Here is a 26703-nt window from a genome sequence, read left to right on the forward strand (position 1 = left end):
AGGGTTGTTCTGAAAAACAAATAAGAATATTTGTAACATGCTTGGCCCATAGTAAATACTTAATAAAACCTCTTTCCCTCCCATTTTCCCCTCCTTTCCTTCTTCCTTCCTGTTAGTAGACTTCCTTTTCTTTCTTTTTATATACTCAGTCATGTGCTTTATCTACTCATACTCATTGATAGATTACCTTGATAGCATATCATTTATTTCTGTTAAATTTGCAACAGACCTGATTGTAGGACTTGTTCTCTCTTACTGCATCCCACCCCCAGGTTGTTAGGAGCATACATACAGAAATGTTGATTAATTGAATTAAATATAATATCATTAGTATATTAAAACTTCATTGTTTTCTACTGTTAGCCAATCAAACCTAAAGCTTTTATTTATTTTTTAAAAATTTCATTTTAAAAATATTTTTCAATGTTTACATGATTCATTTTCTTTCCATCCCCCTCCCACAGCTGACAAGCAATTTCTCAGTTATACAAAGTTATCACTTGATACCTATTTTCATATTATTCGTTTTTGCAATAGAGCTATCTTTTAAAACCAAAACCCCAAATCATATACCCATGTAAACAAATGATTAGTCATGTTTTTCTTATGCATTTCTACTCCCACAATTCTTTGTCTTGATGTGGATAGCATTCTTTCTCATTAGTCGGGATTATTCTGTATCATTGCATTGCTACTAGTAGTAAAGTCCATTAAATTGGATCATTCCATAGTGTTCACTTTTTGTGTACAATGTTCTCTTGGTTCTGCTCATTTCACTCTGCATCAGTTCATGGAGGTTCTTCCAGTTCTTGTAGAAGTCCTCCAGTTCATCATTCTTTACAGAACAATCATATTCCATCACCATCATGTATCACAGTTTGTTCAGCCATTCACCAATTGAGGGATACCTGTAAAGCTTTTATTTTATTTTATTTCAAACCCTTACCTTCTGTCTTAGAATCAATACTGTGTATTGGTTCCAAGGCAGAAGAGGGTAAGGGCTAGGCAATGGGGGTTAAGTGACTTGCCCAGGGGAGGTCGGATTTGAACCTAGGACCTCCTGTCTCTATGCCTGGCTCTCAATCCACTGAGCTACCCAGCTGCCCTCTGTAAAGCTTTTTTTTTTTTTAAGAAAAAATTCCAACTATTTTAAAGGAAATGAAAATTTTAAATCACTTGACATTTTGTAAACTTAAACATTATTCATCAATACAAGTTAATCTTGTTTAGTTGAGTCTTTTTTTTTTGTTAAGTCTTTAATTAAAATAGGTTCAATGAATAACATATCTTAATTTTTCAGTCATTCCTTCTAGCTCTCCATCAATATTCTTTGGTGACTTTTACTGTGTACTGCTATAATGTTCTCCAGAAATATTTTACAAGTTTGTAATTTCATGAGCAATGATTCAGTGTGCCTGTTTCTTCTGCCTCTCCTGAGGGTTAGATTTTGTTGATTTTAATTATTTTTACCAATTTGATAAGTCTGAGTACCTCCAAGTGGTCTTAATTTGTATTTTTTTGATTATTAGCGAGATTGAACTTTTAAAAAAATAATTGTTAACAATTTGTGTTTCCTCTTTGTCGTTTTACTGTTGAAATGTCATTAAATTTTAAACTTAACTTTTAATCAGATGCCACGGGCAACTTGGAGGGTTTCAAAATATAATAGCTAAACAAGTTAAAATGGTTATATAGTAAAGTATCTTTTCACTTAGAAAAAATATTTGTTTTTCTTTAGACTGCTAATGACTTGTTTAATTTTTATCATATTCCTCCATTTTAATTTTATTCTCTCCACCCCTTATCCACAATTAGCCATGTAATCATACCTTATAAAATAACTTATTATTTTTACATGTAATTGGAATAATAAGGTCTTTGACAATGCAATTTATTTCATTTCAGCCACCTGCTGTCACTGGAAGTTCCAGGCTGGGAAGAATTGGTCAGAGAAAATACCCAACACTGAAGTAGACTATTTTATACTTTGGATTAGCTATTGGGACACTTGAAATCCTTCTGATATACTGATATTTCAGATTTATTGCACATGGTATAGCTACTCTGTTCTGAAATTGGCATAGCAGTAATTTAATGCTGATTTTTCTTCTGGTTTCCTTTCTTTGCAGTCCATGTGTGAATTATTATCACCAATAATTCCACATTTTGTTTAGGAACCTTGTTGGAACGGCTGAATCTATGAAGCATTAGAGGGAAATAGCTGATATCTATTACTTATACCAACTTCAGATCTGCAACCAAAAGCAGTTCCCTCATTTTGGAACCTAGTAGAATGATTTAAGAATGCAAAATTAGTTTTTGCCCTAGTTACAGAAGTGCATTTCTTTTCCTGTAGCAAGTACATTTCCACTTTCACCTAACTCTCTGTGGCCTTACTAGGACCATGACTAATTTTAATGCACACAAAGTTACAGTGATGTTTGTCTCTATATGAAGGGTGTTTAGTTATCAAGAGAACATCAGCAAAAGAACATGTATCTTAGGCTATGAATGGGACATACAGATCTTCGGGGCCACAGCTGATCCAAATTAACCATTGTTAAATGAAAACTGTGACTGTAATAAATTTGGTTTGGATTTTATCTAGTATGTATGTAGTTTGTGTTTAGGCTAATTGTAAAAGAAATTGTATAGTACGAAAAGCTCTTTGTATAATAGTCAATGCTATACTCTACTGAGGAGTGATTTTTTTTTTTACAGTGCAATATAGTTAAGTTGCCTTTTTTTCTCTCATACTATTGGCACAGTTTAATTACAATGATCACATCTTGAAAATGGTTAAACACAATAGAATACTGTCTGAAATCCTGGAATCTGTTATTTCTGCCCCCAAACAGCTTCCATTTTTAAGGTCTTAAGTAGCTAATATGTTGAATATCAGTCATGCTAAACTGCAAATGTAAACCTCTACCTAATGAATTTGGAAATCTTTTAGGCTTAATTTAGAATATTTTAAAAACTATTCATACTTGTTAAGTCTGAAGAAGCCCAATGAGAGAGAAGATTTAATATTTATAAAATCAATAGGTCATACTTTCTTTAGGTTTTGCTGGGGGAAGATGAATAATTCGTTAACTTTGGAATTTAAACCTCTAAGAGTAGAAATGATGTAAATGTGGAATTAGCATTGGTCCTTTTTTATCTAGCTAATACTCAGATTAAATAGGGGAGAGAAATTTAAATTCCAAAATGTTTTGCAGGGTTGTACAATTGAATTTAGAATTCACTAATTTCAACTTATAAAAAAAGGCAAGTCCTGGTGGAATTACAGTCTTTTGTTTATTAGTCCATAATATTAACTCTTGGACTTTCTCATCAGCAGTCAATGTGATTTTCTTTGGTCTTCAAAACTTTGTTTGGATCCTTGGCTTCCTACAGTTCAGCCCTGCTGCTGATTGTTCTTTCCGCATAGACTGCCAAACACCTTTTAATTCAAGAAGGCTTCCTCTGATCTGGGAGCTGCTATTTTTCCTAAAAGTGTTAGATTTGACACTGTAAATTCTTAAATAAAATATTTTGCGCTCTGGAGCACTTTCATATTTTACTTTTCTTGTCGTTATTGGTAGTGAACTAAATTAAGTGAAATTATTATCCTGGCATGGATGGGTTTTTCCATGTCAACATCTTCAAAGTCTTGACCACATCCAAATTTTTAAGAAGATTTTCATTACTCTCTATGGGATATTACTAAAATAGAAATTACATTTTATTGTTCATGGTAGAGATACATAGTGAAACATATGAATCCTATGAAAACTGTAGATTACACACAAAATGCTGTCTTCACTGAAAGAAAAGATAATGGATAACTATGAAAATTCCCTGTTCCGTTTAAAGTACTCTTCACTGAATTAAAACACAAGGCATTTAGGCAGCTAGGTGGTCTAATAGATAAGAGTGCTGGACTTGGAATCAGTACCTGAGTTCAAATTGAGCCTCAAACATTTAGTTACTGTATGATCCTAAGCAAATCAAACCTCCCTGGGTCTCAGTTTCCTCATCTGTGTAGAATAAGTTTGAGCACCTTAAAGCCCTATATAATTGCTAGTTATTAATTCCACATGTGGAGAATGCCCTAAAAAGAAACCATGAAGATTCTAATACTTGTTCATATAAGCAGTACATTATCAAACAGACAGCTATCAGATTGTTTCTCAAAATAAGGGAAATTTATAATTTTGAGCTAGAAGGGACTTTGAGAGATAATTCAGTCCAACCCCTTCACTTTACAAAGAAAGGAAGCCCAGGTAACACTACATAGTGGCAGGTACCCACTGCACTAATAGATTTCAAGGCCTCTTCCTCTTGGACCTAGAGCTCTAGAGACATTGTAACTGTAGAAATAAATAGGAGCTAGTCATTGGCTGCCCATTGCTCACTGTTCTTTGCCTCCCACTTCCCCTCACAGACTCATTGGAGTACAAGACATTTTTTCCCCTGGGGTTTGGGGAAACTTGATGACAATTCAGGGATGCTTCCCAGTCTTGGTGGGAGGGAGGAGTATTGAGTTTTTAATAAAAACATTACCAGGAGACCCTAGTCCAAAAGGCAAGCCACTAGCCCATAAGCTGAGAGACAGCCTTTAGCGAGAAGCCTACAAGTCGAGCTTTCCCCAATGCCTTGAATGGATGATATTCCAACTCATGGTCCTGAAAGATGTATTGGGGGAGGAGGGCCCACAAGATGTTCAGGGAACTTTCACTGGAAGATCTTGCCCATTAACTGAGGGACAGATGGATGAATAGAAAAAGTTGCATGCACGTATGATTGAATAGGTGGGTGAGTAAACGTATGGTGGATGGATGGATGGGATGGGTGCTTGGGTGGGGAGTGGAGGATGGGTGGATGGGGTTGAAGAGGAAAGGCCCGAGGGCAGGTAGGTGGCTGCATTGCAGCACGGGACCTCCAGCCTCCAGGGGGCGCTGGCCCCTTCCCCGTCCCGGCGCCAGAGCCACCCTTCCGGCCTCAGTCGCGCGGTTGCTAAGGAGCAGAACTGAGAGCGCGGCCCGGGGAACGGGGCCCCGGCGCGGGGTCCGGGCAGGTGAGTGCTGACCCTTTCTGAACCTCAGCGGGGAACATCACCGGTCCGCACTACTTCATTCTCTCCAGGGCCCCCTCCTTGAATCACTCAGCACCTCCTCCCGTTTTCCCCTTTTTTGACCTATCCCCGCCTGTCCCTTCCACGGCCTGCTCCGACCCTCGCCCCACCCCCACCCGGTCCCCTTTCTCCGGCATCTCGGCCCCCTGAGCCCCCTGACCGCCCTCCTTCCCGTCCCGTTCAGCCTCTCTTGCCGCATTCCTGGTCTCTTCCCTCCTCCTCGACCTTCCTTTCGCGCCCCTTTTCCTCTTCCCCAGCCCAGCCTTTCTTTCCTCCCTGACACCTCCAGCATCTCCTTCCTTTCCCGACTCCGGTATCCCTGGGGATACCTTCCAAGAGCCCCCACCGCCCTAGAACCCCTCCTCTCTTATCCTCGTCTCCCCTCTTCGGTCTGTCTTCTGCACACACGTTCCCCCCGCCATCCCCCCCCCTTCTTCCTGATTATCCTTCCTTCATCCTCCCCCACCCCCATCATTTCTCATCGACTCCCTCCTTCCTTGCCCACTCCCTTAATCTAAGAAGTATTTGGGGGCAGAAGGGGGGGGGGCAAGTACATTTGGGCAGTTGAAGATGGGGAAAGAGGAAACATGTATGACCGAAATCATGATTTATGGTAAACAGAATATTACGTTTGCGCATTTAAATGATTAGAGCCATTGTGTCCAGGTCGATGTGATCTTTTCCCTTCTAATCCACTGCTCCTTTCTCCCCCCCCCCCCTTTAACATGCCCTTTCTGGCACATTTTTTGTGGGTGAATGTGGGCTCTTCCAACATTCCTATCAGGCCAGGAGGTAGGAGAAAGTCATGACCCTGGATCCAGAAAGGGTATGTGGCTTATGGGATGTCACACAGAGACCAAGGAATGAAAACTTGCCTTTGCTTTCAGCATAGACCCTGTCTGGAGCTATATTTATTTATATGAGGATCTCCCACTACCCCTTTTACTTTATGTATGGATTCCCTGGGATAGAGAATACTTTGGTTTTAAAGCAGCAGGAAGGATAGAGATGGAGAATTGGAACAGGAGTTAGAAATAACTATTGATGAACAAAGAGCAAGAATTGAATCTTTCTTTAAAAGGGGAAAATCTGGAAACTGTTGCCATAAAATATAACACCAGTGTTTTATTAATTCCCTTCTGAAACAAAGAAGAAAGTTTTAAAATGGGTTTTAATTGGTATCTTTTCTTTTCATATCCCTGTGTATCTCTCTTCCATTTCTTCCAGAGAAATAAACAAAAAAAATTTTTTTAGAGAAAGGAAGGGGGGAGGGAGGTAGCTCAGTGGATTGAGAGTCAGGCAGGCCTAGAGACAGGAGGTCCTAGGTTCAAATTTGACCTCAGACACTTCACAGCTGTGTGACCCTGGGTAAGTCACTTGACCCCCATTGCCTAGCCCTTATCACTCTTCTGCCTTGGAGTCAATTGACTCCAAGAGGAAGGTAAGGGTTTTTAAAAAAGAAAAAGGAAGGGGGCAGCAAGGTGTCTCAATGGATAGAGAACCAGGCCTAGAAATGGAAAGTCCTGGGTTCAAATGTGGCCTTAGACACTTCCTAGCTTTGTGATCCTGGACAAGTCACTTTCAAAACTTTAAGTCTATATTGTTTTGAGGTAGTGGTTCTTTCCATTTACATTTTTAGAGTTTTTGTGTATATTATTTTCTTGGCTCTGCTTACTTTGTTTTACAACAATTTACAAAGTCTTTACAATTTTCTTCAAATTTATCATGCTTATTGTTTATGTCAATAATCCATTACATTCACTTACCACAGTTTAACCATTTACCAATCCATTAGTTTCTACTTTGTTTCTAATTCTTTATTAGCACAAAAAGTGCTGCTATAAATATTTTGGTATATGTTGAGCCCTTTTTGTTAGTGACTTCCTTGAGGTATATGCCTAACAGTAGAATATCTGAATTTAGAAATATGGATATTTTGGTCACTTGCATAATCAGGAAGGAGAGAGTTGAGGTTTCAGATTTACTTGTAAATTCTACTTGTCATATTTAGGTGTAGCATTTGACATTGGATAATGATAACAACAGTTAACATTTATATAGCACTTAAGGCTTTAGTTCACATCTGTTATCTCATTTGGCTGGTCCTCATCACAACTCTGGGAGATTGGTGCTATTGTGTCTCCATTTTACAGTTGAAGAATCTGAGGCTAAGGGAGTTTAAATGTCTTGCCCAGTGCCACAAAAGTAAGTGTCTGAGGGAGAATTTGAACTAAGGCTGCCCAGACTCTATAAGTCCAGTAATCTATTTACTGAGCCATCTAGCTGCTTAGATGGGGGCTATTAAAGCAGAGAACAGGTTTGGAAACTTAGGTTGTGAGTTTTTATCTGTTATGCCCTCAGCATCCCAAAAAATACAGCCAGTTCATTCAATGACTGGGTTGGGCTATCATCATTAAAGTGGTAATAATGTGGGGTCTTTAGTATAAAGCAATTTATTTGGTAAATATATTTATACATAGATAACATAATATTGCCTATATACCAAGTAATTATATGCTATGCTCTTGTGTTTTTGCATAATCTTTTTGTTAAATTTGACATCAGTATGGTTTAATAAATTCTAATGGCATGTTATCTCCCTTCCATTCAGAAATTTCTTTGTGGCCCCATGACTTCAAGATTTCCAACCATGCGCCAATTGACTGTGGGTATTTTATACCATCCCAGGCCCCAAAGTAAGGTATCTATATGGTCTTTGACTTTGGTATTTGGGCTTTCCAAACCCAAATGCATATCCAGGATATTTGGAGGGTTAAGTGGTAAATTAACAAGGTGAATTTTCTTAGGAAAATCAAGCTCCCAAACTTGGGGAGGATTGGGCCTCTGGATGGACTCTTTCAGAAGATGCCAACCAAACCAGTGATAATGGATCCTAAACATTCAGTTTCCCAGCAGCCAGTAACTTGTGTGGGTCCACAATCTGACAGAATACCAAAAAGAACAGGGCTAAAGAATGAGTTGCCTGAAAAGAACAAGCCTTCTGGGAACACCTCAGAATTTCCTTTCAATAGACTCTTAAGACTTACAACTGAGGAAATGAAATTTAACATGAAGGTCAAATCCATCACCCCCAAACCACCCAGAAAACCAAAGCTGGAGCGAACATTTTCCTTAGATGAGAAAGGCTGGAGGAGAAGGCGTTTTAGAACAAGCCAAGAAAGCCTGACAGACCCTAATGACACAGGTTCATCATGTGGCTCTCTACAGGAGGTGATTCCAAGTCTTCCAGCTTCGACTGCGTTAGCTCATGATGGCAGTCAGACTCCTCCCAAACTCAACAGCCTACAAAGCACCTCTTTGCAGGATGTTCCTGAATCAGGCGACATAGGAAATAGTACAGATCCCCCTTCCTCCTTGGAAAATTTTCCTCCCACTGTGACAAGTGGTTCCCTAGAGCTTTTGCATGGGCTTACAGCTTCCGGGAGCAAACTTAAACTTTCCAAAGTATTGCCTCCATTACCACTTCCCCCTTTGGAATTGAATGTAGCATCTGAAAACCTAAGGACGACCAATAAAATTGACCCAGATTATGTAGATTATAAACATCATGCTCAAAATAAATTGCTTCGGACCAGTAGTAGCCTGAGTGATGATAGATTACAAGGCAGTATAGTTTGTGATAACTGTTCCTCGATCTCTCTGAAGTCTTCACTCAGCGTTCTTACACCCATTCACTCAAGGGACATCAGAAGCAGGTAGGTGCCTCTTAAAAACGTCATTCCACTCATTTCATATAAATGACAACCGGAAGCCCATTCCTCTCTTGAAAAGTGGGCCAAAGATAGATGGAGAACGTTAGAGTGTTGTATTTTCAGATTTTATTTTATAGGAAAGTATCCAAAGGTAATGGGCCTGATCCACAAGGTGTTTTGTTGTTTTTTTGCCTCCGTAACTGTACTAAATTGTAGAAGGGTTGTAGTCTACCATCAGTATAGGGCATTTCTATAAGATAACATCACAGTTTCTTGAAGATAACTGCTATTACTGATTCTTTGACTTTATACATACTATGTGAGCTAACCACAGTTTTACTGCAAAATTCTGTGCTGGGTACAAGTTAATCTTTACATTGAAGAATGCTTTTAATGGATAATAATTTCCTGTAATTTTGCAGGATGTAGCTTTAATATTTAATTAGTATTGACTTTTTATGGCCTGAGAGGATTCAGCACATCTCCAGTATGTATTATGGTTCACTGCCAAGTGAAACCAAATGTACTAGAGGCTATTTGCCATTAAAATTAGCATGCCAAAAAAAATTAGCATGCCACTTTATAATGAAGTGATTTCAAAATTATGAGAGTTTTTATGTTGTTTTTAGCAGAACTTGCTTAATAGTTTAAATCTTTTTTAAATATCTTGATGTTTTAGTCTTTATTTCATAGTCATTTTATGCCTCTTTCTAGATGAACCCTCTTGTTACAGTTAAGAAAACATTTAGATAATTAATCTCTTTTTCTCAAGAGAAGACTAGTTGAGAAATTTTTAATGTATTTAAATTTCTATAAAACAAATGTAGGCAGTTATGATTAAATTTAGTTCTTAATATAGTTTATATTTGTTGTGAATAAAAAAAGGATATAGTTAATGTGAAAGAAGCTAAAAACAGGGTGGTTAATGTTTTCTTTGACTAAAGGTTCCAGGATGTAGGATCATCATAGAAAGTTACACCTGGTTTTTTCCTCAGTGAAAAAGTATTAGCTTTTTTCCTCAGTGAAAAGAATGGGCTAAGGATTAATAATGCTAACATTGTATAAGTATATAATTTGCACTTAGGTGAGTTTCAGGAGTTTCCCTTTGGTTGATGTTTCAATCAATCAAAGAAGCATTTTTTTTTAAGTACCTACTATGTGCCAGGTGCTGTGGTATACAAACAAAAATAAAAGGCCCTGCCCTGAAGAAGTTTACTTTTTGTTGAATAGAATGGAATGTTTCAGGCATTTTATGAGTGCCATGTTGAATTATTTGGGTCCTTATTAGAATTTTACATCCTTACCTGAAGCAGGAAGGAAAAATTAATGTGTCAATGAAAAATTGAGAACTAGTTCCCCTTTACTCACTGATTCTGTTCCATTCCCTTTGTCAGATTTGAAAAACCCCTTGCGTTTAGGTAATGTTTTAGTTTCCCAGGAAATTCCATCACATCTTTGAAATTTAGAACTGATAGAGGCCTTAGAGAAACCCAGTGTAAGCATCCCATTTTAGTGTTGCGTAAACCAAAGCCTCAAGCAGAAAATTCTCATCCAATTTAAATTGTCACATATTAAAATGTGATATCCTTGAGGCCTAGGATCATGTTTTTCCTTTCTTTTCCCCAGCACTTAGCATAGTGCTTCACACATAGGAAATATTCAAATAAATAAATTCTTGTTGACTGATAAACTGAATCAAAATCATACTGAGAATTAGTGGCAGATGGAAACATAACTCCTAGGCCAAAGCTCTTACCCCCTTACTGATATGATCCAGAAATAACAACCAAATCATATACCCAAGGTCGAGTTATTAGTGTTCTCCCCTTACATTTTAAAGAGAAACTGAATATCAATTTTGTCTTCTATCTTAAGTGTCAAAAGTAATCTTTTAATATGTGACCAGTCTTGCAGAGCTAGGTTTGGAAAAGTGCCTTTGGACAGCAGAAAATATAAAGGAAATGCCAGGAGGATTGATGTGAGTGAGTTGTATAAGTGATGCCTACTGAACTTATTGTTTACTGGTTGTCTGAAAAGTGTTTCAAGAAACAAGTTTTATATCATAATGTACCAAAAAATCATCCCCTAATATATATGTTGGGTTAAATTTAAAGTTTTAACTATTAGATTTTTGTAAAATCAGGATCAGTCTGTATAAGCCCTAAAGTGTGGTGTCTAAAAGCAGAAAGTGGGAAAAAATTATGCCAATTCTTTTTCAAATCAGTTTCTAATCATACTTTCCTATTTTTTAGGAAGTTTCCATTTAACAAATTTCATTCTAGAAAACATATCTAAATATTAAAGATTTGTAATCCTTTTTAGATGAAATGATGTTACTCTGAGTTTGGCTACATCTCTTCAGAAAGTTTACGTAGTTGGATTTTTCAGCTATATTTCTCCTTTTAAGATCTGTACCATTTATAACTACTTGGTAATCTGATTCTGGAATTCACTTTTAATTCTTTTGAGCCTAGTCTTATTTGTTCTTTTCACAGGAGCTATATGGAAGGAAGCCTCTTAGCTAGTGGTGCCTTGTTAGGAGCAGAAGAACTAGCCCGATACTTTCCAGATCGGAACTTGGGACTCTTTGTGGCCACATGGAACATGCAAGGCCAGAAGGTTGGATTACTGTATTTGATCTTGGGGATTTTGCAGTAGGTAGAAGTGATAGAGGAAAGATCAGTACAGACAGGAAATCTTTTGTTGGGTAGAATTGCAGTTATAGAATGTGACTTCAAGTGGAAATTTCTAATTTTTGTCTATGACTTCCTACATTATTACTCTACCAAGGGTGAGCAATGTTATGTAATAGGGTTTTATTGTCTTTTTAGTGAGGAATCCCCACATAAAAAATGAACAGCAAAGTAACAGCCTAGTCATTTACCCAAATAGAGTCCTATAGAGATTGATGAGTTAGTGTTAATAAGTAACAAGTGTTGGCTTGTGTGAAATGAAACAAAGAAAGCATTGTTTTCTCTGTCATATCCATTTGCAACAGATCAATAAAGAAAATTTGCTACTGCCAAAAATTTAATCCAATTGGAAAAATATTTTATTGTGAGATTTCATTATGAAACTTGGTGAAATCACTTATCTTCTAGATCAGTTTCCCACCATAAATATCATAGTTTCAGAAAGCAGGAGGCAGTTTCAAAGGTTCATGAAAATTTTTTCTTGTCTTTAATAGAGTGTTTTTTTAGAGGTTGTTCCATATATTTCCTTTTGAAATATATAGCCTGCAACAACATAGTGTTCTCCTTTGTTAAAAAAAAAAAAAGAGTCTCTTCAGAACCAGGAGAACATTTTATAGAGAGATTGATACACTGTGGCACAATAGAATGTAATGGACTTCTCTACTAGCAGCCATGCAGTAGTCCAGGACAATCCTGAGGGACTTGAAATGAATTTTCCCTCAGGAAATGAGAAAGAATATTATCTATATCCAGAGAAAGAACTGTGGGAGTGGAAACACCGAAGAAAAACAACTGCTTGATCACATGGGTCGATGGGGATATGATTGGGGATGTAGACTCTAAATGATCATTCTGTTGCAAATATTAATAATATGGAAATAGATCTTGATCAATGATACTTGTAAAACCCAGTTGAATTTCACATTGGCTACAGGAGGGGGGAGGGAGGAAGGAGGAAGGTAGAGAAAGAACATGAATCCATGGAAACATTCTAAATTAATTAAATTTCTTAAAAAAATTTTTTTAAAGAAAAAAAATCTTTTGTATTAATACTTAATCTCAGAATGATTTATACCCTTAAAATGAGAGGTTCTATGGCTCTGAGTGAAATAGATATACTTACTGCTGACATGATCACAAAGTTTGTCTAAGGATTGCCCTGACTGCCAGAAATCGAATTCAAGTCAGAAATGCAGTAAATCTTTCCATAAAAGTAAATTGAAAAGAACAGTTTTGAAAGAGCAACAATGATGTTAATATTTGCCAGTTATACCTTTTTTAGTTTGGCAGATTTTCTCCACCACGTTTATTTTAAATTGATTACCACAAAAATGGTAGAACACAGAAAGTCAGCATAAACAAAGCTTGAAGCTTAGTACAAATCCCTCCTTCATTTTACAGATGAGGGAACTGAGGCCCAGAGCTGAGAACTTGTTTGATTAGATGTAATTGAATATTTATAAAGAGAAAATTCTTTTATATGCTTCAACAGGCATTGTTCTTTGACCTTGGATAAGTCATTTATTTTCTTGGGGGCCTTCTTTTGGTTTTAAAAAAAAGCAGGATGATCCAGTACACACCAATTAAAGAATAGGATGTTTTTGATCTTTTGTTGAAAAGTAAATTGTGTTACGTATTTCTAAATTACTCTGCATTTCTGATGATCTTATTTATATTTTACAAATCTTTATATTGTTGCTTGTTATCTTATCCTTGGGTCTAACAGTCTTGTTCAACTTTTGTTTAGGAACTTCCAAATAACTTGGATGACTTTTTATTACCTTCTGAGGCTGACTTTGTCCAGGACATATATGTTTTAGGAGTGCAAGAAGGCTGTTCAGACAGGTAGTATAGTCAATGTAAATAAGACTAGTTATCTCATTAAGTTGGGATTTTATTTCTCTGTGCCTCACCTCTTCCCAAATTTTTTCTTCTCACTTTTCCATATTTTGTATTTGCCAAACTAAAATCCAGAACTGATAGTTACAGATTCTTATAGCAAGAAGATCTTGCTTTAAGCTCAACTTTTCTGTTTGTGCCAGTGGATAGATGCCATTCCTGGAAATTATCAACATCATTAAGAATTTGGGAGGGCATTCACCATGTGAAAGGCTCTTTGTTAGGTGCTGGATATACCCAATCTTATTTCCTTTTCTATAAGGCTACATGATGATAATAAAAATAAGATGTTCTTTTATTTCTTCCCACCTCCCACTTTTTCTTAAGGAAATAATTATTATGTAATTTTTTTTAATTACTAAGGACTAAAAGGAAAGCCTATTGAATTTTTAATTAGAAGCCCCTGCCTATCATTTTTTAGCTTTTGACTTTGATTTCTAAATTTTACTCTTAATTTTCCCATATGATATCCAGATATATCTCTCATGTTCCTAGATGGAAGTTTTTGTGTTTTTTAGATAAATACTTTATCATAGGTATGTAGATCCTGATACATTCATTTTAAGACCTACTGAGATCACTATTGGTTTGGGGGTACACTCTTGGAATTTTATCATGTTTTTCTGATTGTTGATTTTTTTGGTAGGTTATCATGTCATCAAGGAAGAACTTAGAAATTAGTAATCTTTGTACATAGAAGACCTTAGATCAGAGACATTTCCTTTTATCATGGGCCATGCTTTTCAAAGCAGCTTAATCCTTTTCCTTTTGGAATAGAAGGCTGTTTTAAACGTTTCATAAGACTGAGAATGGCTAATAAATTCATCACTATGCTTATTGCTAGGATTTTAGTTGCAGTGTTAAAAATAACTTAGATTTATTGTTGTTATTGTTGTTTTTCTTAAGTTTGTCTTTTTCCCCACGATGACTTAATTAAGAAACTCAGTAGTTTGATGATTCCCAGCTTTGCCAGTATTTTGCCAATTTGCTCTTCTAATTTTGGAAATAGAATGAAAAGTTATAGGTAGTTGTTTTGTCTATGCCATCTCAGAGCTGAAGCATAGATTTGCTGCTTTTGTTCTCTTTCCCACAGGCGGGAGTGGGATATCCGACTACAGGAAACATTGGGACCCCACTATGTAATGTTGTACTCAGCTGCCCATGGAGTACTATATATGTCAGTATTTATAAGAAGGGACCTCATCTGGTTCTGTTCAGGTATGAAACAGGTAGTGAAAGAAAATAAAAATTTTCTGCTAGGAGAAGAGTATTATTATCATTGGAATTAGAAATATAACAGTGCCTCTAAAAAAACTGGCCTTTTGTTAACAATAAAGAATGGCATTTATGTACATATTCTTGTTACAGTACATCTTTATGTGATAATAAAAATGCAGGAGTATAACACAAATTTGTTTCTTTTACTGTTAGGTTTCAGAAGAGTTTTTAATTTTGAAAAACAAGGCCATATAAGAAAGTCAATATCTCTTATAGATCTTCACCAAATAGGTCTTCATCTCTACTATTAGAGGCCCTTTAGATACTTGACTATATGTTGATTACACAAAAACATTCTACTTCTTTAGGGGTCAGATTTGGAGCAGCTTCCACCATTTGGAAACATAGCTGTGGAACGTAAGACAAAAAAGGCCCTGAGTTGCCAACATGGCCATAACTAAAGTCACCATCCTTTATTCTTAATGAGAAATCCTGGGGCACTCACTCAATCTATTTATTGAAACCACTAAGTTTATTTCACACAAAAATATCTGCCTAGCTCAATATTCTTATTGCCTAACTAAACATCGCATGGGGACAGGAAGTGTTGGAGGGAAGTGGCAGGTAGCTGTTAGAGGTAGGAAAAACGTAACAACTGATAGCTTGCTGGTGAGAGTAGAGACAAGAGAATTCTAAAAAGTAAGTACAATTATGAAAACATAGCATCTAGGGTGATTTAGTGTTGGGGCAGATAGTTCCTGTCCACCATAAAGAATGAGTAAACCTAATCTAATCAATTTATTGGACATTCCTCTTTGGGAAAGTTTGAAAAGGCAACAGTATTATCAAATAAATAAAGAAAATAAGTAGGAAAGTAATTCTGTGTTCTTTTTCTCTTTTTACCATATATACAGAGGTGGAATATTCAACAGTAACAACTCGAATTGTGTCTCAGATAAAAACCAAAGGGTCACTGGGAGTCAGCTTCACCTTTTTTGGCACGTCCTTTCTCTTTATCACATCTCATTTCACTTGTAAGTCATTTGTTTTCTTAATTAAAATATTCTATTTTTAAAACTTCTGCTTTTATCTCTGTACTTGAATAACTTATGTAAAGTACCGCTTAATTACTCATGCTTAATATTCATAAAACTACTAGATGTTTTTCTATTAATCAATGAATTCCTTACTCTGTAAAACACAGAACCCTCCTGACCTCTCTACTTTGGAATCCCTAAGTCCTTCAAGGAATGGCTTATGGCCACCTTCTCTGTATTATAGGACTTTTACTGATCCCTCAGTCATTGATGATCTTCTTACCCTACAGAGACATGGTTTCTACTTGTTTGAATACATAGTGTATTTCTTGTCTCTTTGAGGGTTGACTATGTTTTGTTTTTTTGTATCCTCAGAGCTTAATTATGCCTCAGACATAGTATAAACTTTATAAATATTTTAGTTGAATTATGTTGAATAAATATAGCCTATGAATTCAGAAATGCCTAACTCCAAATATGTAAAAACACATAAACTTAATTTGTGCAACATGTTATAATTGTTCTAGACACCATGTTCAAGGTTCTTTCAGATATATCCAATTTTTTTTAATGTGAGGGGGAGAAATAAGACTTTCCTTCTACTCCCATTGCCAAAAATATACAATGCTTAGATGGCCCTATATTAGGGTTAATAAGAAGAAACCTTAGCTTTCTTATTTAAACCAGATCTGGATTCTTTTTTTTTTTTCTGGATACTTTTAAGAGTAAAATATGATGAGCTTAAAGCAGATGTGAATTCCTGTGTTAAAGTAATGATTTCATCTTCAGTATTAGATCTAATATAGCTAAATTTACAAAGTTTGATCATTTAATAATAGCTAGCATTTATATAGCATTATATAAAGCACTTTACAAATATTCTCTTATTTTATCCTCACAGCAATACTGTGAGGTAGGTGCTGTTACTAACTCCATTTTACACATGAGGAAACTGAAACAGACAGAGCTTAAGTGACTTGTACAGGGCCACACAGCTAGTGTCTAAGGTAGGATTTGAACTCAGATCTTCCTGACTCTAGGTCTAGCACTCTGTATCTTTTGTGCAATTTAGCATTTTAGAACAAACGTTACCCTTTCTCCTTCCACTCTACCCCCCAAAATGAAATTAACCTTTGTGTAGACTTGGCTGTTGAATTTAAGCTCTCAGTTATCTCCACAATTGGGGGACTATTTCTTTAGGGACCAGAATAATATTAACTAAGTTTTCTGGGTGGTTACCTAATATACTATAGCACACCAAAGTAAGAATCTTTGTTGAAACTTCCTTTTAGCGCCATTTTTTTTAACCAGTCAGAAAGCTAAATAAGCATTTTTGACTTCTTGAGTCCTTAGAGAAATTGTGCTGTTTTCCAAAAGGTTAAGTAATTGGGTTGTGTAAACCATCATGGCTCAGGCCTTCAGAATCCTCTTCTTCAATCTCCTTCCCATTGTCCTTCAACATCACTCAGTTTAAGTTACCTCTTGCATAAGGAGAGGTCTGGAGTATGGTTTGATAGTGACCTTGAAGATAGGACTGTAACCTTAGTGAGGCTAATCTTCTCCACAATATAATTGAGTGATACAGGACAGAGATTGTAGAGCATCCAACTATGAGAGTCACATGATTGCATTATGTTCTCAACTCTGACATTTAGGACCTTAGATGAATCACTTGATTCCTTCAAGAGTTCTTTTGGCCTCAGTTTCTTTGTATGTTAAATAAGGTGTTTAGGCTATGTCTTTAATTTTTGGCAGATTTGAGATTCCAAGATTTTGTGACTGTTGAAGCAAGACATTTATAAAACAAGAGCTAAAGACCCAAATTTGTAGTTTAAACTGTTAGTTTAAACTCAGTGATCAAGTCTGTACAATGGGTAATTAACTTTTTCAGGGGGAAGTGGGGAATATATTCTGACTTAAATCCATAAGCTTTTTACATTTGGCCATTTTAGATCAAGTTCAGAAAATGAAATCATTGTGATCCAGGAGTTTATGTCTTCTTTAAGTCCATTATTCTTTAAATGCTCAAACAGTATGTAGACCCATTTGAATTTATGTGTTGCACAATTTTAATTCTCTTCTTGCAGCTGGTGATGGGAAAGTATCTGATCGACTGTTAGACTACAGTAAAACTATTCAAGCACTTACACTTCCTAAGAATGTTCCAGATACAAACCCATATCGATCTAGTTCCTGTGAGTATTCAAATCTATATGCATTTTTTTTTAACAAAAGGTTGCCCAAGGTATTTTTCTGTGGGTAATTTGCAATGAATTTCTTAGTCACTTAAACAAAAAGTATCTTTTTTGCTATGCCTTAGGGAGTTATATGATAGAAAAAAATTTTTAATTTTAATTAAAATACAATACAGTAAGCATTTATTAAGGACCTATTGGATGCAGCCTCCTTTGCAGAGTTCTAGAAGTAATACAAAGAGAGCAACTCAATGGTTCAGTGGATTGAGAGCCAGGCCTGGCAATAGAAGGTCCTGGGTTCATATCTGACCTTAGATACTTCCTAGCATTTTGACCCTGGTTGAGTGACTTAACCTCAGTTGCCTAGCCCTAACCACTCTTCCACCTTGGAACCAATACATAGTATTATATATATTATATGCATATTATATATATATATATATATATATAAATAACTGATGGCAAACTAGTCAGATAAAATTGCCACTCTAAAAATAATGTTTATTTAGTCTCCTCATCACAAATTATAAAAGGACATAATTTTAAATCTCCTCAGCCACAACTGTCTTTAAGGGTCACACTCATTCTTATTGATTCCATTTGCTAGAAGAAAAATTGAGATAAAGAATAGTAACTTGCTCATTTAAAACAGGAAGATTTCTTTTACTATTCTAATTTGACTATTAGTATTATACCTTATTATTAGATGAAACATAGTTATCTTAAATGGAAATTTTTTAAATCTGGAAATTTTAACATTTCAGTGTTTTATTTAAATGTTAAAGTTTAAATATTTTATTAAAAACATTGAAGATCAATACAAGCCAACTAAACTTGCTTAGGAACTATTTACATTTAAGTTTATTTCAACATATAAAGTATTATAGTTTTCCAGTCATTCTCTAAAAGTCCTCATGAAGATTTTTTGTCCATTCACCCTCATTCACTTTTCCTCTTATTTGATTGTAATTAGAATATAATCTGTTTGGGGGGTTGGGAGGGAGGAAAAGAAAATGATCTGTTTCCAATGAACAATGTATGAAAATGACCAAATAAAATAATGTTTTAAAAACTAAAATAAATAAATTAATGAATGAGTGAATGAATAAATAAATGAATAAAAAGAATATAATCTGTTCTTTGGTGCTACTTTTTTCACTTTCTATTATTATTTCATAAAGACCTTTCAGTGTTCTTTATATTCCTTATACTTATTGACTCTAATTACATTTTAGAATTCCAATACCATAACAAACCAAATTTATTTAACCGTGTTCCATTATTGAATATTTCTCACTTTTTTCACTTAAGAATAATGCTATTAGGGAAATCTTCAAACAGATCACTTTTTAAACAATTTTCAATAACTCTTTCAGGATTTGTTCCTAGCAAAGGGTATGATTAGTTTTGTAACTTTTAATGTGTGTGATCAGATTGCTCTAAGAAAAGATTCTACAAATTTGAAATCCCACTGGAATGAATGATAAAGCTTGTTCCTTCACAACCCTGCCAGCATTTTTTTTTTGCTTTTAATTATTTTTGCTAACTTAACAGATGTAAGGTATCATATCTCAAAATTGTTTTAATTTGCATCATTTAAAATATTTGTTAAAAATGACACATGTATAACCTAGTGGAATTGTTTGTCAGCTACAGGAGGTGGAAGGGAAGAGGGGTGGGAAAAATCTTGAATCGTGTAACCATGGAAAAATATTTTAAATAAATTTTTAAAAAATAAAATAAACTTTCTAATGCCAAAGGAAAAAAATATTTGTTAAAAATGTTTTAGTTGATTATTAGAAACTTACATTTTCTTTTTTGAAACTCTTTATAATCCTTACTTTTTATTAATGTCAGTGTTTTTATGCATTTGAATTTCAACTTGAGAATTCTACCAAATAATGAGCCATGTGCATAGCTAAGCAAACGTTCCTGCCATAGATCTAGACGAGCTTCTCTGTCTATTCCAGAACTGGCCTCCTTTTTCTCTAGATAGCCAGTCCTCAGCATTTAATGAGTACCTGTTGAGAGTATTTGTTGGGCCATTCAGGGCTTTTTGTACAGTAAGTACCCCTACTAGTTTTGTTTTTAATTCATGGCTAAAAGTCATGACTGAAAATTGTTTTGTGTCATAGTGCTTAGCTAGAAAATATGGCACCAATAAACTTTCTAACATTTGCTTCAGTGGATGTCACAACCCGATTTGATGAAGTGTTCTGGTTTGGAGACTTCAATTTTCGACTGAATGGTGGACGGATGGCAGTAGAATCAATCCTGAAACAGAATCTAGAGTTGAACATGTCAGAGCTGCTTCAACACGACCAACTTCTAAAAGAAATGAAGAAAGGTAAAAACAGTATTGTATTTTTTCCTAGGCATTTTTAAATTTTGGAAGGCTGAGTTATTTTGGCCCACTGGACTTTGTGAAAACAAAGACAGAACCTCAGGACAAACAGTCCTTACCATCCTTGCCTTTCCTTTCTACCTTGCAGGATCCATCTTCAAGGGGTTCAGGGAAGCAGACATTCACTTTTTCCCTTCATATAAATTTGATGTTGGAAAGGACAGTTATGATAGCACTTCCAAGCAGAGGACACCTTCTTATACAGTAAGAAGTCTTCTTTCCTTATTCTTCCCATTAGGGAGGCAGTACCTTTTTTTCACTGTTAAACTGTAGGTTCACATATTCCTGAGAGTGTGGCTACAGTTCATGATGTTTCAGTTCTATGTGGTTATTTGTGCATCTTCATTTACTTAATCTTCTTTCTGAGTGTGATGCTTAGGCAGCACCATCTATGGCCATCTGCCAAAAAAAATCTTTATTGTTTACAGAAACTAGGACCTTACTTAGTCTATTTAATTCCAAGATTTATATCAAACTGAAAAATCTGTACACATGGACTCTTGATTGTCACAATGAGTATAAGAATAAAAATGTCTCTATATAGAAACTGCTTAGAATTTTTAGCTAATGATACTTTTTTATTGATTCCATAAAATTAAATTTTATTTCAGCAAACTGTAGTGGGATAATATAATTGGCAAGAATTTATCATCAATTAAATTATAACTATTAGCTTTAAACACTAAAAGAAAACTCCACATATTTTCTGTTTCTACATGTTTCTACAAAATGCACTGGTAGAAAAGATAGATTCCTTTGCATAAAGGAACTAACAGAACTAACGTTTCAATATATGAAGTGCCCATGTCCGTGGGTACAAGTTGACTTTGCCTGCTACCTTAGCTTTAGTTTTGAGAGCTGAGCCCACTGTCTCTCAAAGTGGAGGGTCCTTCTGACTAGGTGGAGCTGTCAGGCGAATAAGAGATGTGAGATAGACTGAGTGCTCAGACCTGTGCTTAGACATCACTCAGCATTCTGCCATTGCACAGGGTTTGGTTTATTTTATAGCTTTAGTGAGTACATGCTTTTCTGACACACAATCATTTTTCAACATACATGATCTTCTGCAGATAATTGGATATGTCACACATTAACAAATCACTTAATCAACATTCTGTGATCATTCACTATGTTGCTACAGCAGAATGGTTTGTGATAGAGATAAATGACATGAATAGGGTGATCTGGAGATTAGTTCCTCATGTGGGATGACTAGCTAGGGGATTCACTGTTGCTTTTGATCAGCTTTCATATTCAATCACAATTACTTAGGAGATGGGTAACAAAACATTTCGTAACTAGGTACAGGGTTAGAGGGTAATTTAAGACAGACTGAAATCAGGAATTTTCTCAATTTCCAAGTAACATTTTTCTTGTGTTTCATTAAGGTACCTTGACAATGTTGCCTGGTTATCATAAACATAGTGAATCAGTGAAGTGTGTCAGTAACTTGTGTTTCAGAGGAATGATTGATTGTGGCTTGTGTGTTTGGCTAATAGTGGGTGTGGGGCCTCTGAGTGTACCTCTACTAAGAGGGAAAGGGGAGGGGTAATGGGTGATGATCTTTAGGTTTTAATTCTGTGAATGTAATCTTTTTAGGGTAATAATCTGGGGGGATCAAAGTGGGGCATATGTGTGTTAACCCTGTAAGTATTTGCTCTTATGTTATTTCTCCTGTACTGGGAAGAGAACAATAATCATAATAATTCCATTAGTAAGGGAAGTTAGAGGGAGAAGTCACACAGAGGGGGTTCAGTGGATACCTCACCTTTTTTGAAGGCTGCTCTGCAGCCTCCATTATCCCAAACTGCAATTCTGTCAGACAGTGGGGGTATGATGGCTCTCCACACTTTAGGACCTTTCCTTCCTGTGCTGTAAGTTACTGTGAAACTCTCCCCTATAGTGGCAATACTTCATGAAAGGTCAGAGGTAAAAAAATTGGATTTGTAATATAATTATTAAAGCTCTGCTGGTGGAACAAAAAGATTCTATGCATGTAGCTATCTTCTTATTCCTTCATAAGCACTTGAGAAAGCATGCACCTTGCTTATCAAGAATTTATTTAATAGAATTACCAATAAACATTAGTAAAGAAATGGGCTTTTATTCTAAGGTACACTTTGAGCTAGCTCTGTATTCTAACATTTGAATGCAACTTCTTCAAATTCCCCAAGTTGTGAGTAACCTTCAAGTTAACTAAATTCTGGAAAATTGAAGTGAATCCTGAAATGGGTTAAGATGAGTGATGTTTGTTTTAAATGGTAGAACATTAGAAATGAAAGGGAAATAACAAAATTTGAAAAGAACCAGATCAGGTCCTTTTCTCTCACTTCTGTGACTAGAAGGAAAATATTTTTAACCAAACAAGCAAAAAAAAAAATCACTAAAGATAAAATAGATCATTTCAATTACATGAAATTGGATGCTTTTGCACAAACAAAATCAACTTAACTAGAATAAAAATGGGAAGTGATTGGGCAAAAAAATCTTTGCAGCAATTATATATAATAAAGGTATATAGGGCATATAAAGAACTAACACAAATTTATTATATGACCAGAATACATTTCCTTTGTGTAAGTGATCAAAGGACATACACATTTGAAATAATTGTTAAAATGTTAACAATCATAGCAAAGAGTGCTCCAAAAACACTAATAGGAAAAGAAATGCAAATCAGAACAACTGCCCTTTCACCTCAAACCTAGCAAACTAGCAAAGATGATAAAAGATGAAAATATACTATGGGAGAAAGTTGTGGAAAGATAAGCACGTTGATGCACCATCAATAGAACTGCAAAGGGGTCCAATCATTCTGGAAAGCAGTTTGGGATTATGCTAAAAAAGTGACTAAAATGGCTATAGCTTTTGAATGGCAGAAGCCATTCCCAAGGAGATTAAAAAAAAGTTCCATGGAAATATGTATTGCAAGGTAACACATATATAACCTATATCATTTTATCTGCCACCTCAAGGAGAGAGAGAACATTGCAAAACGTCAAAAAATGATTATTAAAAATTGTATCTCCACTTAACTGGGCAAAATACAATTTAAAAAATCAATCTTAAAAAATGTTCCCATAATTATCAAAATATGACTTTTAGCACTTTTTATAGTAGAAAAGAATTAGAACTATTATTAGCATCCATTGATTAATTGCTAACCATGTTGAAACCCATGAATATATTAGTTTAATCTAAGAAGTGATGAATATAAAGAATCATAGGAATACTTACATGAATTGATGTAAAGTGGAGTAAAAAATCCAGAAAGCCAACATACTCAGTGACCACAACAATATACATGTAAAGAAGAACAACCACCACAAATAATAAAAATTGAATGCTGGGTCCCCCCAAAAAATGGGAGAATATGCCTCCTTTTCTCAAGGTGTGGATACTATCAGTGTGTAATGTTGTGCATCTCACACTTTGTTGGTATGTTGGTTAATTTTGCTGAATTGATTTTTTTCCTCTTATTTTGTCAAAGTATAGCTCTCTGGGAGGGTGAGGAAGAATGCTATATTGGCAAATGTGTAGGCAAAGTAAAAACAAAATATGTCAATAAAAATTTTTAAAGAAATATGAAAGGTGAGCAGATCATGTGTTCCTATAGAATTTGGCTTAGTTTCCCTACCTTTTGTAATTTCTCCCTATAGGACCGAGTTGTTTATAAAAGCCGTCAAAAAGATGACATCTTCCCAGTCAAGTATTCTTCTTGTCCTGGAATCAAGACTTCTGATCACCGCCCAGTATATGGTCTATTCCGAGTTAAAGTGAGACCTGGGAGAGACAAGTCAGTGTCCCATTCACATATCTCTTTTTACAATGAGTTAGCCAATCTTAGGGTTTAGGATTCCCAATGTTCACTGATTCTTGTCAGGTCATCAGCTGGTGATGTTTGAATCTGGGATTTAACTCAACATAACAGCTGTGTAAATCAAAGATACCAATAGCATGGGCTGGTAGCCCATGTTAAAGTGATTATTTCATATTGGTTTGTTTGAACTGTATTTGTGTGATACCCCATAAAAATGCAGAATTTTTTTGTTTCTCCCACCCAGAAGTCTTTGTGATTTTTAAAAAAAATTCTAAGTTGAATTTGAATCTCATAGATTATGGTTTTCTAAGGAAATATATGTGTATGTATAAATGTATACATATATATTTGTATATGATTTTAATTTTCATCTCAGATAGGAAAGAGGTTAGTTTGAGGTTAGTTTAAAATCATTTCTAAGGTAACTCATTGAAAATAGACCCAATTTAAAGCTTACTTTCATATTGTTTTTCCTTTTTAAAATGTAAGTTACATGATAAACCTTAAGGGAATTGCTGTTTTCTATTGAATCATGAAATTTTTTGATATAGAGCTGAGGGAGACAATCAAAGATGGATGGCAGACTGGCTCTGTAGCCAGGAGAATATAATCTTCTTTAGAGCAAAGGCTGTTTTTTTTTTTTTTGTATGTCCAGTGCCTTGACCACATTATATACTTAATAAATATTTGATGAATCAAGTTTATCTTGAACATTAGAAAATAAGGGTAGCTAGGACTGGAGAGAATAGCTATTGATATATATTCCCTAGACCTATTTTGTTTCAGGGTACCCATCCTCTATCCCAATATCACCTTGTGGCTCTAAGTTTTTCATTGGAGAGCAGGCTCTGCATTTCAGGGCAGTGACCAGTGCGTTAACTTTGTATTTTGAGTTGGGCATAGTTGCACAGAATGAATAGACACAAGTGGACTGAAAGCTACATCACAATTTTCATTACATTATCTTCTCCCCCACCTCCCTGAAACATAATCCTCTTCCCAAACTTCCCTATTTCTAGTAGGGGCACCACCAGTCTTCTAGTCATCCAGGTTCAGAAGACTCCTCCTTTTCCCATTTCTCACAAACAGATCCAGTTATTTCCTGAATCTTATTTCTATCTATACATTTCCATATCTGGCCCCTTTTTTCTCAACTCACACTGCCACAGCTCTGGTCAAGGTTTTTGAAACTTCCCTTGAAACTTTGGTTATCCTCCCTCAGCTCTCTCTTCTCTTCCCCATAGCTTCCACAAGTGGAAGTCACCTCTATACCCAGTAAACTCCAGAGGCTCCCAATTACACCAAGGATCAAATGTCATTTCATATTTATCTTATTTAGCAATGTTTACTTTAGCATGTGTTATAGTACACATAATCATTAGCATAGCAGAATGTATAATAAATAAGCAAATGTACATACCTAGTTGGAGAGGTTTAGAGACCACTGCCTGAGCCATTCTTGTCTTCAACCAAAAAGAGCCCTTTATAAAGGTACCCAGAAAATGTATACACATGCAAAAGGTAAAAGAATCTTATTTTGTTCTAGTTCTTACACATTCCAACTTATTGCTTGGTTTTTCAGATAAGAAGCAATAGCCATGTCATAAGTTTCTTTTTCCTTTTCAGCATTCCTCTATCTGCAGGCAAATTTGATCGAGACCTCTACTTATTAGGAATTAAAAGACGCATTTCAAGGGAAATTCAGAAACAGCAATCACTTAAAGATCAAAAATCCAGTATGATTTGTACTGTTTCCTGAAGGACTGGCCCAGCCTTGCAAGAACCTAATAAGCTGACAATAAGAGAAGATCCCCAGGCAGGCCAAATGAATACTTCAGTCTATGTGTGAAGAGAGCTTACTGTAAAAAGACTGAAGTGTTTTTGTGTGTGATCACGTATTCCAGCATTAATGAACCATGAAGACTATCTTAAATGTTGTTCTGTTCTCTCTATCTTATAAAAAAAACTGTAACACACTGGTTGTGAAAACTCAGTAATGGTGTGGTACCTAATTTATCAGTGTCTAAGGAAGGACAAGTATCCTGAGAACAATTTGCATTCCTTGTAAATAAACAGATCACTCCTCTATTTGTAGTACCTTCTATTATGGGCAAGGCAAATTATCCTTATTGACATTTCAGGTAATTCTAGCCTTTTTCAGGGTTCCAGACTTTATGTTCCTTCAATAGCATATCAGTGGCATTCTGCACTGGCAAGCATCTGATTTTTAATTTGCCCTGAACCGCTTATATGGCAATACTTTATTTTCTTAATGTTTTCTGCCAAAGAGCTCTTTAATATCTAACTACATTTCACTCTCTTAAATAATATCTATATTTTTGCCATATGCCCCATAGTTAGTGAATCTTAACTCTCATAGGTCCAACTGTGCTTTCACATTTAGCTTCCAAACCCTGATATATATCCTTTCCTATAAACCTCATTCCTCTTGTTATTTATTCAATAGAATGCCATATGGACAGCAAGTTATTTGCTTTAATGGCCCATTTCTTCCCTTACCTAGGGCATCAGATTATGGGGGCTGTTTATCAGTTGTGCCTTGAGGAATTTTTAGAGGCTAAACTTGTGGCTTAAGACCACCTAG

General features: G+C 35.6%; 2 protein-coding genes across 10 annotated transcripts in view; both read left to right on the top strand.

The window, feature by feature from the left end:
* Nucleotides 1-3565, top strand: part of SEC16A (SEC16 homolog A, endoplasmic reticulum export factor) — a 51466-nt gene extending 47901 nt beyond the window's left edge. For all 7 annotated transcript variants that reach the window (XM_007475306.3, XM_007475305.3, XM_007475308.3 and 4 more), the window contains one exon: nt 1906-3565. In XM_007475306.3, the coding sequence (XP_007475368.1) occupies nt 1906-1974 (69 nt within the window). In that variant the 3' untranslated portion in view covers nt 1975-3565. The remainder of the gene's footprint in view (nt 1-1905) is intronic.
* A 1264-nt stretch (nt 3566-4829) lies between these two features.
* Nucleotides 4830-26186, top strand: INPP5E (inositol polyphosphate-5-phosphatase E). Of its 3 annotated transcripts, none has more exons than XM_007507823.2 (12): nt 4830-5062; nt 7731-7815; nt 7927-8835; nt 11328-11451; nt 13273-13370; nt 14518-14642; nt 15557-15676; nt 17767-17874; nt 20060-20221; nt 20367-20482; nt 23938-24074; nt 25725-26186. In XM_007507823.2, exons 1-12 carry the CDS (start codon nt 4867-4869, stop codon nt 25855-25857), a joined length of 2313 nt encoding a protein of 770 aa, XP_007507885.2. In that variant the 5' UTR covers nt 4830-4866; the 3' UTR covers nt 25858-26186. The 3 variants fall into 3 exon arrangements, with proteins under 3 accessions (XP_007507885.2, XP_056668666.1, XP_056668667.1); XM_056812688.1 differs by lacking the exon at nt 4830-5062 and adding an exon at nt 5708-5732; XM_056812689.1 differs by lacking the exon at nt 4830-5062 and having other exon boundaries at nt 7731-7820.
* The last annotated feature ends 517 nt before the right edge of the window (nt 26187-26703 follow it).

Source organism: Monodelphis domestica, chromosome 1 (genome assembly GCF_027887165.1).
Source record: "Monodelphis domestica isolate mMonDom1 chromosome 1, mMonDom1.pri, whole genome shotgun sequence".
In the NCBI taxonomy this organism is placed as follows: domain Eukaryota; kingdom Metazoa; phylum Chordata; class Mammalia; order Didelphimorphia; family Didelphidae; genus Monodelphis; species Monodelphis domestica.

What these genes read in the sequence shown, in the direction of transcription:
- INPP5E (XM_007507823.2), top strand. Translation starts at nt 4,867, where the DNA reads ATGGGGTTGAAGAGGAAAGGCCCGAGGGCAGGTAGGTGGCTGCATTGC. An exon ending in CCGGCGCGGGGTCCGGGCAG is followed by an intron (nt 5,063 to 7,730) that starts GTGAGTGCTGAC and finishes CCTTCCATTCAG; the next exon opens with AAATTTCTTTGTGGCCCCAT. An exon ending in AGAGGACACCTTCTTATACA is followed by an intron (nt 20,483 to 23,937) that starts GTAAGAAGTCTT and finishes TTCTCCCTATAG; the next exon opens with GACCGAGTTGTTTATAAAAG.